The following is a 12,915-nucleotide window of genomic DNA, read 5'->3' as shown; positions in this document are numbered from 1 at the left end:
AGCATTTCCAGACTATAGTTCCTTGTGCAATAGTTTTGCAGTTGATAGTTATTGAGGCAGGGGACCCACCCACATTATCAGCAAGGCAACCCCTCCATCTCATGTGCCAAACCATTTTGTGTGCATTTTTCTTTATTCTCTATTTAATTCCGTGAAAGCTGTGCAGTGGAGTACACATTCCCCCTTATTCTTCTTTGACCAAAAGACAGGAGTAGGAGGGTCAGTCTGGAGCAATTCTTTTTTGGGGGGGTGGATTACACTAGAGGGAGGCAGCAAATTCTCCCCCTTCCTGTTTCAATGATCAATGCCTTTGTCAAAGGAGGGCTACTAATTGAATACCACCCAAATCCCCAAAACCAGAATTTCTCAGGAGTTTGTGTTCTCCGTTGTGTGTAATCAACAGCTCCATGTGGCTGTTTGGAAGACTGGGGAACTGGCACCAGAAGAGGGTTAACCACCCACTTCCCCAGTGTCAGTTATGGAGGGTAGTATTCCACTCAGTTTTACTGAGAGTAGACCTTCTGAAATTATTGGTTCTCACCAACTTTCACCAATTTCAATAGTTCTACTCTTGAGTAAAGGTTCAAGACCACCTCCAGGCTTGAAAGAGGTTGCATTGGACTATTGACCTTGAAACAAACAAACAGCAGCCCAAAAGCACCCAGGAGAGATCCTGATCACTGACCTCTCACATCAGGTCTAATTTTGCCTACTATATCCTGACACAACTTAGAGGCTATTCTCCATGCTGCCTGTAGTTATACAGAACAGGGTATCATGCTGCTGCTGGCACTGGGTCTGCACTAATATGCATCAACAATGGACTGTGATTGTATGCACACTTATTTGGGAGTACGTCCCGCTGGACACAGTAGGGCTTGCATCTTTGTAAACATGCATGTCATCAGGCTGCAAGAAAGAAGCGAGATTTTAAAAACTCTTGTTGTGTTTACAAAGCTCATGAGTTGTTGTTTTTTGAATAATATTTTTTTTGGAATAATATTTATTTATTTTTTTGAATAATATTATTCAAAGCTCATGAGGTTTTAGCTGATCTGACTCATTTTATGAATAACTTAATATGTTGGGCTTTGTTGTGCATTATCATTCTAATTTATCTGTTTACTGAAAGCTTCTTGGGCCAAATGTGTACTTGGAAACAATAAATTTCTGAATAAACAACTAATAGTCTGGGAAAGCCCATGCAGCAGCAACTTGTTCACAGAGCCCCAGCATAGCTTTTACTATTAGATGAAAATAATTAATCTAAAATAATTCCTGGGGAAACATTCTTCTTCTACATTACACAGAGGGTGGGGAGGAAGGACTGATGCTACCTTGCAAATTGCTGTTCCTGTCTCTTCCATTTCCCATCTGCTCTCCCCATTCTGCCCCACCCCAGTATGGAGGAGAAATACCTTTCTCTATTAGCTGCCTCCACCGTTTGGACCAATCAACCAGCTGCTGGGAATATGCCTTCTCAATCTTGGCCCGCTCATGGACACAGTTCATCAGGTCATTGCACAGCCGATAACCATCATCAATCCGTTTCACCGTCCGTTTGTAGTTCCCTACCTGCCGGACACATGAACAACTGCATGGTAAGAGTGACTAGCTGTAGTCCCAGAGATAGTCCTGGAGACCAGCCTGGCTCTGAGCAACCAGGAGAGCAAAAAGAATATCAGATTCTTATCTCTCCAACCCAACATGAGCCACAAGTTTGACATGTGGGTGGGGCTAATCCGATGATTGTTTATGCTAGCACAGCACCCTGTACAGCTCTTTGCAGTCCCCATGATCAGCTGCTTTTGGGGGCTTGCAAGGCAAGTCAGTGGATCACTGCTTGCAAAGTGCAGTGCAGTGAGCTTTTGCAAGCACCAACAATCAGCTGGTTTTCTGTGCTTGAAAAGAGATGTGCATGGGGCTTCACAAGTGTTGCCAACCTGCTGATCAGCACCGTCTGAAAAACCCCTTTGCCCCAGCTGCATCTTTACCTACCCTACACCTGATGTCAGGAGGGTATGGCTTGGCCAAAATGGCCTGGTTTGGCCAAATGGAGAAGCCCAATTAGGTCTGTGGGCCAGATGTTCCCCACTGCTGCCCTACATGATATCAGTGAATCGGGGGTCATTTAATGAATGTGATGATGGCACCGTGCTAGCTAGCCAATTAGATTTACTCTACTGAAGGTGAGGGCAAAACTTCCTGGACGGTCAGATGGATGATCCTATTCCATCAGATCACTAATTGCTCTCACACTAATACAACTAGCAAGGTCACTTTTGTCCCCTTTGACTGCAACCCCCCCCCCCATGCAGAATAAGGGGCCCATTCTGCAGGTGCCAGCCATGTGAGCAAAATGTGCCCCTTTTTAACCAGTGAGTAACCACAACTAGCTAGATTATAAGGCTTAGAAGGCAGAGATTCTAGGGTAGAAGCATGACTCCCAGAAGCTCATGAGCGCTGGAAACTTTTGCTTTAGAAATTAAGTATTAAGAAGGTGTCTGAGTTCTGGGGACAACATCTTCTAGAAGGAAAAGCATCAGAAGAGCAAATTGTATATGATCAACACTGCTTTTTTCCAAAGGTTCTCTCCATCTTCTACCCTTTCTTTCTGCAAAATCCACTGCACTGCTGTTGAAAGCCTATGGCAATGCATGACTTCCCTTCTCTAGAACCTTGGGTTCAAGTGTCAACCAGGACCACCAATCAGAAATCTCATTTGCATGAGGCCAACAGGGAAGCTTTGGTTGGACCTTGGAGGGGCTGTTTTATGCTGCCTCCCTCCTCAGCCAGTGTTTCTTTAGAAGATACGTATGTGGTTTGTGCCGGGGGGGACTCTTACCTCCCAGAAACTGTCAGTTATTTCCTCAGCAGATGCCGCAGACTCATCATAGGAGCCTGACATGGTTTGTGGCCCTTGGGGTTTATGGCAAAATGTTCAGCCACTCTGCAGACCTCATGCACTGCAAGGGATAAGAAAAGATGAGGAGAAAGATCATGCAAACTTTGAAAGGAACCATGGCTGGCCCAAGACATTTTGCCAAGACAAGATGGCACCCACCCCTTCCATTCCAGGTGTGCAAGCCATTCCAGGTCTTGTCCTTGATAAGCACTACATTTCAGGGTTTCTTTGCAGAAAAAAATGGCTTCTTGTTAGAGCAAAATTAACATTCCTGCAGCCCTCCATCCTTCAAGGCGCATCCTTCAAGATACAATGTACCCATTTCCTTGAATTATTAGTAGTATTGCCAAATCGCAAATAAACAAATACCAGGCCCACAACACACAGCATTTGAAGCAGATAGGAGCTCCCTCTCTTTATCTCCATTAATGGCAATGCAACACAGAATATGCTGAAGTTTGACAAGCTGATCCCAGTGGTGTTTCTGTCCCATGCAGCAGCCTATGGAAGTAAACAAGGCTAGATTCTCTTTTCCTATGCTCAGGATAATTATTACCCTTCCTGTCCTCCCAGGATACAAATTATAAAGCTTGCTGGAGATGGCAAGAGCCATTGGTCATTTTGTGGCTCTTTGAATTTACTACAGCCTATTAAAATGTTGCCATCCCAGACTAGGTCAGTGACTCTGCAAACAAGCTCTGTGAGGTGGCTGCTATGGAAGGCCTCCCATGTGGCTGGCGCTTACTGTCAACATAAATGCTCACATGAACAGATGGTCACAGATATTAAGTGTCCCTTGCCCATCTCTCAAGCAAACAATGGGGGCCGCTCAGGGATGCATGAGGGACAAGAAGGGGCTTAGTGGAAATGAAGAAGCTGGGAATACAAGGATACAGTACAGTACTTCCATTGCTCCCTTAGGAAACAAAAGCATGCCCTACCCTTCTGCTGTGTCTCAGTTCTGTCTGCCTTTCCCTTCACAATCCCAGTCTGCCTTCTCTGCCCCTTTGTCTGCAATAAATTCAGAGCGGAATTAAATTCAGGCAGAAAGTGTTTGGAATTGGAAAGCATCTTCTCCAGTCCTCGGCTTTTTAAAAGAACCACACACACAGAGGCAGAGAGATAAATGGTTGGGGGAGATAAACTGTACACCACAGCTTAGATAGATTGTACCCTTCCCCCATCACATTCCCATCTTATTAGGACACATCTATTCCTGTTTATTCTATAGACTTCATAAAAACATCACTCTTCAAAGCCCTGCTCAAGTCTAAGGTTACATTATACAACATCAGGAATGATATGTCTGCTGTCAGTCAGGAATGAACCACTATTAGCTCACACGGTAAGGCAAAACACCTTCAAAAAGGGAATGCTATGCTTAGGATGGGGATCATACCATGACCAAGATTTATTGATGCATGTCTTCTTGCCTTCTCTAAAGTAGGATGGTCTGTTCTGTTCCATGTCAGGTGGTGGGGTTAATGGGAAACAACCTCTACAGCAGCCTTCCCCATTGTGGGGTTTTCCATGCAGACTGGGGCTGGTGGGAGTTGCAGTCCAAATAATCAGGAAGGCACCACAATGGGGAAGGCTTCTCTAGAGACATTTCAACCTAATCTGTGCTGATCTTCAGAGAAATGTGAAAAGGCCAAGCTACTTAACCCTTCGGCATCATCCAAAGGAGTAAAGTGCTGTTATCGCTTTTATTGAAAAGGTTGCATCTAACTCTCTACCTTTGCCAATGCGTGAAATTTGGACATATAATAATGGTGCCTTTTGTAAATAACTTTGTTCTTTTGTTGTTGTAAAACATACATACGTACACACGCAGAGAAAGAGAGAGAGTGGGAGACAGGGCTGGGATGGGAAGGGAGGTTTCTCAGTCAGTGACCCCAGCTCACCTATGTGTAGGATGGCCAGGTTTAAATAGATGGGCAAGTCTTCTACAGTTTGAATTTTTGGGCAGAAGAAGGCATTTTAGCAGATGCCTTCTTTGTGCCCCTGTGCTGTGGATAGCCTATGTCCAGTCTGGATTGTTTATGAAGTGCTTATATGACAATGTGCATTCACCTTGATTTATTTACAGATATTCCTGTTTACATTAGGGATGTGGGTGGCGCTGTGGGTTAAACCACAGAGCCTAGGACTTGCCGATCAGAAGGTCGGTGGTTCGAATCCCTGCAACGGGTTGAGCTCCTGTTGCTCTGTCCCTGCTCCTGCCAACCTAGCAGTTTGAAAGCACGTCAAAGTGCAAGTAGATAAACAGGTACCGCTCCGGCAGGAAGGTAGACGGCGTTTCCGTGCACTGCTCTGGTTCGCCAGAAGCGGCTTAGTCATGCTGGCCACATGACCCGGAAGCTGTACACCGGCTCCCTCGGCCAATAAAGCGAGATGAGCACCACAACCCCAGAGTCGGTCACGACTGGACCTAATAGTCAGGGGTCCCTTTACCTTTACTTTATTCCTGTTTACACATATTCCTATTAACAATTCATTCATTCCCACACTTTTCAATGTTTTTCCCATTATTTCCCTAACAGTAAAATGTCCCTTTTCTGGATTTGTGGCCCTAGGGCAAGAGGGTGCTTTAATCTACTTTAACTGCGCAAACCTAATGTTCCGGTGTGCACCTGAATCCTTACTGGAAAACGGTGGCAGTCTGGAGGTTCCTAATTCTTGCAAAACTGTAGCAGGGCAGCTACAACTGCTAAAAATGTCTTCTGCACAGCTCTGAAACTTAGAGAATCCCTGACCTCTGCAGGGTCTAATTACTATTTGTGTTAATGTTTATGCAAAATACTTTGCAGACATGTAGAATCAGACTACATTTGAGTCTAGATTAGCACAATTATTTTTGTTGTGATTAAGACATTCTCAGTTAATTGGGGGGGGGTAGATTTTGCTCAAGGAACCGGTCTGAACAAATGCCATAACATGTTGCAGAACAGTGCCTACTATGTCCATTAAAACCACTTCCAGAAAGCTGTATCAGGCTAAAGAGGCCATATGATGTATCAGAGACGGTGATAGTTCTCCCTGTGTGTGGTGAAACAACTCCAGGTCTCCATTATTTCACCTGAAAATGTGGAACAAGATACTTTTTTAAAGGCAAGTGAAGCCTCTTTCTGAAGGAATGTGATGGTTGCTTAAATCATTCTGTTCAACCCAGAAATAAACTTTTTTTTCATAAGCCTCTTTAGAAATGGCAAAACAGCACAGGCAGAGATCCTGGCTGGAAAAATGAGGGCTGTATTGGACAGAAGCAGTGCTTGGAAAGGAAATGCCAACCCATGCAGATTCTAGAGTAGTGGCAATCAGACTGTAACACTAACTGCTGGCTGCAGTCTTGGGAACAGTCCTAAGGTACTATGCAGGTGATGAAGGGTCCATTTATTGAGCCAATAGTTTGGTAGCCAAAAGCAGATGCAGAACCTCTTGACCAAATAGGTAATGACAAATGCTCTGAGCTGGCATGGAATATCATCCATTAATGCACAGCACTATTACTTTATATTTGCAGCAGGAGCACTATTTATTTTCTTGGGGGTGGGGTGGGGTGGGGAGGGCCTTTCGTTTGGCAGATCTGACTGGCATAAGGCTCCAGCCTTCTGGATTCTGTGCTGAAATGGTTACAGGAGCTTCTGAGCTTGTTGCAAAGGCTGGCTTTAAGAGCTCACTGCAGTGGAACTAACAGTGCCTGGAAGGGATTTAGTGATATAACTCAGGAACCTACCAATCCAAGCTTGTCTTATAAATAAACGTCTCCCGGTGTCCCTTGCATGTTGACACAGGGGCATAGCTTTGTGTGTAAGTGCACAGAGAGTGAGACTTACTTGGCAATGCATGCCTGCACATGTAAACACCAGCAACTGACACTGCAGCACATGCACACATAGCAATGTAGAACATATTGAGGCAGCTGTAGCTCCCAGAACCCAGCTGGGTTCAAAGTAATAAACAAACAAAGCAATATGCACAGCTGGGATGTAAACTCAGCAAGCATTGCAAGGTGTGGCATCTCACAGAGATATGTATTCCACAACATGTGTGCATACAAAGACGCATTAAAAACCACATAGAAAAATATACATGCTATCATTTAGACCAGTGAAGCCTCATTAACTATACAGTGGTACCTCGGGTTACATACGCTTCAGGTTACATACACTTCAGGTTACAGACTCCACTAACCCAGAAATATTACCTCGGGTTAAGAACTTTGCTTCAGGATGAGAAGAGAAATTGTGCTCCGGCAGCGGCACAGCAGCAGCGGGAGGGCCCATTAGCTAAAGTGGTGCTTCAGGTTAAGAACAGTTTCAGGTTAAGAATGGACCTCCAGAACGAATTAAGTACTTAACCTGAGGTACCACTGTAAATAAAACCAGGACAGCACATGATAGATTTGCTCATGTGAGAAGTGTTACATGGCTCCTGAGAATCCACACAGATCTACACACTTTCTTATTAGCAGAATCAGAATTCAAAAGGTTTGCTAAGAAATGAAAGATATTAATAGCATCGCTGCAAAAATTACAGAATTACCTCCCTGTGGTTTTGAAATACAAACATGGAAATAGCAGCATATCTGTACCATTACACCATGCTCTGCTATGCACACATAAGGTAAAGGTAAAAAGGTAAAGGACCCCTGGATGATTAAGTCCAGTCAAAGACGACGATGGGGTTGCAGTGCTCATCTCGCTTTCAGGCCGAGGGAGCCAGCATTTGTCCACAGAAAGCTTTCTGGGTCATGTGGCCAGCATGACTAAACTGCTTCTGGAGCAATGGTACACCATGACAGAAACCAGAGCGCACAAAAACACTATGCGCTATGCACACACAGGTAAACATACTCAGTACAGAAACACACACGGCAGAGTTTTTTATTTTCCACCCTTCCCCTTCCCCTCTTTTATTCAGGAAATTTAAGTCTCCTAAAGAAAAAATAGTTTAATTTCCCAGCCCCTCTGTAATTGCTGGCTGCCACAGGCTAAATTTATACCAGCCACATGCTGCTAATGCCCACTACCCTACACATACACAGCATGACACCATCTGTACTCTGTGAACATGTTCATTCCCCATTTTGGGATTCTGTTTATCCACCTGCCTCAGCTGTCACCTGGTGGAGGATGACAATTGCAGCATGTATCATCACAGCCAGATGCCGTCCCTACTCCCACCTTTACCTGAAAATGGCTACTCGTATTCTACAGGCATGCTCTGTATAAGATAGTGCTGAGGTCAAAACACGAGAGTGGGAACATGTTTTGGTCTGCTGTGAAATGTGCTCCCTCAGCTTTGTAGGGGTTGTGCGGAGCGGGGAGGGAGACATTCCTGTCGCCAAGGCACCTGGGCAAATTCTTCCTCTCCCAACCTAATTGCACCTACGTTCAACAGTTGGGGCAGAATGTGGGAGGAATCACAGGCACAGCCAAGGGGGGGGGAGGAGGGCAGCTGCCCCCATAATCAATAAAAATAAATTAAAATATCTAGCAAAGTGAGGTTATGCCCCCCTAACAAAAGGCCTGTCCCCTTCTAACAAAAATCCTGGCTACTCCCATGGGAGGAATGTGTATTTGGATGCTCAACCGAATGCAGATCCAGCCAAAAGTTAACGCAATGAAGATGGAAATCTAAATATACGTCAAACCATAGAGGGAATCAATGCATATGGTACTCTTTTCAATGGGATGAGCATTTCAGTTTGCATGCAAATGCCCATCCCCAACCATTCATGTTTAGCTACATACGACTAGAACTGGATCAGGGCCAAACTCTTGCTAGGAAACATTAGTAGGGAACAAAATTACAAATACCTAGGAAACCCCTGTACAATGTCCAACCCACAACTGCAATTAGAACAAAAAATGTCATCTGATTCATTATGTGGAACTGTGATGTTCATTACATGATTCTTGATTGGTGAGATCATGCAGTGAAAAAGAATAAAGCCTCAAAGATGGTACCAAAGCATCAGCATATCAGGATTCTGAACAGGCATAAGAAAAACATGAAGGCCATTACATTACATTTTAGCAGCCCTTGAAAGCTGCTCAGGAGCTGCTGTTGAGCAAGAAAATTTCATGACAGTAAGGAAACAGGAGGAATCAGAGGTGAAGGAAGAGTAGGACAACACTAGGGGAGACAGAGATGACGAGAATGAAAATACAGGTCATTGACTGTAATAGACTGATTGACTTAAGTGAAGGATAGAGAAAAGGAGATTCCACAATTCCCATTATCCCTGAATATTGGTTATGCTAGCTGGGCTGAGATGAGTTTTAATCTAAAGCACCTGGCAGGGACCAGGTTGATACCCTTAACTAGGGGTATCAAATATCTTCTCAATGGTCCTGGAGTGGTGGACTATACATCACAACCTTGGCAATCAACTTTGATTCCAGTCCCATCACAGCGGCTGAAGGGAGTGATCTGGAAAAGCAGGACCTTCAAACCAAGTCTACCAGCACTGGGTGACAGTCAATGTAGGGTGGGTGAACCTGCAGTGTAAAAATGTCTGTAAGAAAGTATTTAGTGGGAAGAGAATGAAGAGGAGCAACCTCAATATCAATATATTAAGATCTATTCTCTTTGCCAATCTTGAAGATGATTTATTTATTAGCTGATGACTTTATTTGTAGGCAGTTTGTGTCCTTTCCTGTCGTTAGTTGTCATTAGGACCTTGTGGAAACTGTCATTGAATCTTAATGTCCATTGCCAATTAATCTTTGATAAGTAATAGGTACCATTCAACATGCCATGTATTTCAGGGCTCATAAAACCAACCATTCAAGCTCGTATGATAGTGGTTGGCTCTGCTCCTTCCCTGTGCCAGGAGTTGAACTGCTATCCTGAACATCTGCTGGACTATGTGGGGAGGAGTACTGCAGATCCAGAAGACAATGCGCAGGCTGACCTCCTACTCAGCAATCCTACCACATATGTAAACTCTCATAACACATGAAATAGAATTGTTTCACATCTCTTGAGTCATGAAACAAATTCATTTCATGACTCGTGAGACTGTACATATGTGAAAGGATCTTGAGGTAGAAGGTTTTGTTTTATTTCTGGAAGGATATAAATAGGCTGAATCACTTAACAGCTTGCAGCTTTTTTTATCTCATTTGCCAATTAGTGCATTGCTTGAGCCAGACTACTGAAAGGACCTGGCTGTTTTGAAAAAAAAAAGTGAAGGATTCATTGAAGGTCTAGCTCCAGGTTTGACTAAGACCTGGGCAAAATAAGGCCTGATGGGCCCCTCCATCAAGGATGGGCTCGTGTGGGCTTATCTGACGACTGTCAGCACTTTGGTTGGTTCTGACACAAGTGAACTTCTTGGACTAGCTGCACTTCAGGACAGGGAACAAGAGCCTGTGCCACCTGAGGTACAGAGAGACATCCCTGCTCCTGGTCTTCCTTTTCTCTGTCCTCTGCGCCACCACTTCTCCCCCATGCTGCTGCCACATCTCTCTCCTTCCTCTCTCTTTTCCTCACTGGAGCACAGGAGCTACCTCTCTTCCTCCTTCTTATTGGAAGTAGGGGCCCTTCCTCAGAGGAATACACTGTGATGAGGTGGCTGGAAGATTGTCTGCGATGACTAGATATTCTCTTTAAACTCAGGTAAAAATGTAGAGTCGCTTTAAGGTCCTTTCTCAGAGCAAGGGAAGGCAGTGGCAGAGGAGGATAGCCCTGCAGAAGCCTCACAGGAGTGGACTGAAGTTGGTGGGGACACTGCCCCATTTGTCCTAGTAGACTATTCTACACTGGGTGCTGGGGGCTCTGAACTAGCATGGCAAAAATCTAAAAGCTCTCTCAGGCCTGATCTGTATGTTTCTGCTGTAGTTGCTACTGTGGGGACTGGCATCGCACCGCACTGCTCTGAAAGGTAAGCCATTTGTGTGAAGCAAGAGCCACATAGGTTGGCATTAGCCAAGCTGGCAGGTCCTCCTTCTATGTGAACATTCCTGAGGCATGCCTGGAACATGTGGGTGCTGCTTCACACAAACAGCTTTTCCTTGGTGTCATCTGTGCTTGCAATGAATGAAACGAGTCTCAGCCTAGGTGTGCCCCGAATCTGAACATGGTGAGTCATTCCAGCACCTGCAGTTTCAGCATAAGGCTGCAATCTGTACCATAGTGTCATCATGCTTTTCTCTTGCGTGGTGTCTGGTAGCTATCACTTATAAATGAGTCTATGTATTTGGATTTAAATTCCCTTCATTCCCCCCCCCCCAATAACCTATGGGAAGGGTTAAGATAAAACTAAAATGGCATTGCAATAAGAGAGAGTGGGTAGGTTTTTTGCTGTTGCTGCTGCAGCAGCAGCAGCTATGGAAACAGCATTGTCATTCTTGCTGGGTTTTAGTATTCGGTTGGTTAACACATTTGACTTACAAAATGTGTGGAAAAGAAATGCGTGTATACATAAACTATGACTCAATACTTTAATTATTTGCATAAATTAATCCACACTTGAAAGCCTTCATTGGTTCCTCATGAGACAGCTATCTGCTCCCCTGTTAAAGCCAAGAAATACTGCAGTGGGGTCAGGCAGCGATCAGAGGTGCTGCTTCTTAAGCTCACGATGCCAAACGATACTTGCATGCAAAAATACAAAAGTGTGATTTTTCTGGGTCTTGGAACAAGGAGCCAACCTTAGCCAGCAGCCAGACAAGTGAGGCTGCTACTGGCCAAGTGCCTACATCAGTCCACTAATCAATAAACAGCTGCTGAGACAGCAAACAGCTTGCAGAGGGCAGGTAGCATTTCAGAAAGCCACCGAAAATATGGCTTCATCATTGTCAGCAGAGGAGAAGGCAAGGAGAACTGGTACAGCCACAAAATGAAACAGCTGAAGGACAGAGGCCTGGTACTGCCTTGTATTCCTTACACTGGCGATTTTGTGTGTTTGTGTTTGTGTGCGCACACGCTTTGACCTCAATCACAGTCATTTATCATGCCCTGCAGTAACCCTAACATTGACCTGAAAAATACTTCAAAGGAAAGCTATGCTGTAAGAGGATCCCAAGTTTCCCTTCTATGTCAAGACTCTCTCTGTGATGTAAACCAACTGGCCTCTTACATAGCAGTTCCCCACCCTAGGCAATTTTTCATTTCATCTGAAGAGAGCATCTTGCAGAGAAGATGAGTGTCAACACTGCACACCAAAACGCTTCCCTCTTGCTAAAACTCAGTGGTGGTGGGGCATTCCAGTGGCGTCAGAAGCGGTGGGGTGGGCATCCACCTCATGGGTGGGCCGGCTCTGTTATTGCCATTTACCACTGTTTCCACTTCCACTCCCTTGCTCTGTTGGCTTGAAGTTATATTGTAAGCTCCTCGGGGAAGGGATATTTCCTCTTTTATTTAGTAAAGCACCATGCACCTTGGTGGCTCTAGGTAAAAACAAACAAAGTTCCAGTGTGGCTGGGCAGAAGAAAATACACCAAACATTTTTTGGAAAATTTTTGATATATTTGACCAGGCAAAGATAACAAAGGTGAACACTGGAGAAGATTTTTGCTGCCAGCCCTGCTCTGCAACTGGTTACTGAATAGCCTGTTCCAGGCTCCCTCTTTACTCTTTGTCTACTCTGGCATTGCTCCTTGAAGGGGTATCCAAAGAGGTGGGATTAAAGCCTGCTCTGGGGGCTTTTCAGTAAGCAGTCACCTCATCTATTCAGCCAGGGGGAGACTGGATATTTTCAATTTCTTCTTCTAATCTGGATACAAAGGCAGTGAAAGGCCACGCTAATGACTTGCCATACTCCTTCCTGCACATGTGCCTGCGCTTCCAAACACCCACATCGCGTAAAGCAAGGATGATGGTACTGTTAGTGTAGTCATGAAGAGTTCAGGGCTCCGCAGTGCAAATCAATAAGAACAATGCACACGTGGTCAACAGTATTCAAGCATTTGTGCAGTTATTAATATGTGAAAAGATGGGTTTTGTACACTTGCTAAAAATGTCATTTCCATGTGCATAACAAGATAATATACAACCTG

At 44.6% G+C, this 12,915-nt stretch overlaps 1 protein-coding gene across 5 annotated transcripts in view; it reads right to left on the bottom strand.

Annotated features, from left to right (window-relative positions):
- Window positions 1-12,915, bottom strand: part of PACSIN1 (protein kinase C and casein kinase substrate in neurons 1) — a 69,723-nt gene that overhangs the window by 15,578 nt on the left and 41,230 nt on the right. For 4 of the 5 annotated variants that reach the window (XM_083618045.1, XM_083618043.1, XM_083618041.1 and 1 more), the window contains 2 exons: window positions 2,846-2,966; window positions 1,419-1,575 (listed from right to left, as the gene is read on the bottom strand). In XM_083618045.1, the coding sequence (XP_083474171.1) occupies window positions 1,419-1,575; window positions 2,846-2,908 (220 nt within the window). In that variant the 5' untranslated portion in view covers window positions 2,909-2,966. Of the gene's footprint in view, window positions 1-1,418; window positions 1,576-2,845; window positions 2,967-3,846; window positions 3,917-12,915 lie in introns of all 5 variants that reach the window. The other variant, XM_083618042.1, reaches the window with a different exon arrangement.

This window comes from Podarcis filfolensis (assembly GCF_964270895.1).
Source record: "Podarcis filfolensis genome assembly, chromosome: 6".
Classification (NCBI taxonomy): domain Eukaryota; kingdom Metazoa; phylum Chordata; class Lepidosauria; order Squamata; family Lacertidae; genus Podarcis; species Podarcis filfolensis.
The sequence above is the reverse complement of the archived record's forward strand: the minus strand, read 5'-3'. Positions and strand labels throughout refer to the sequence as shown.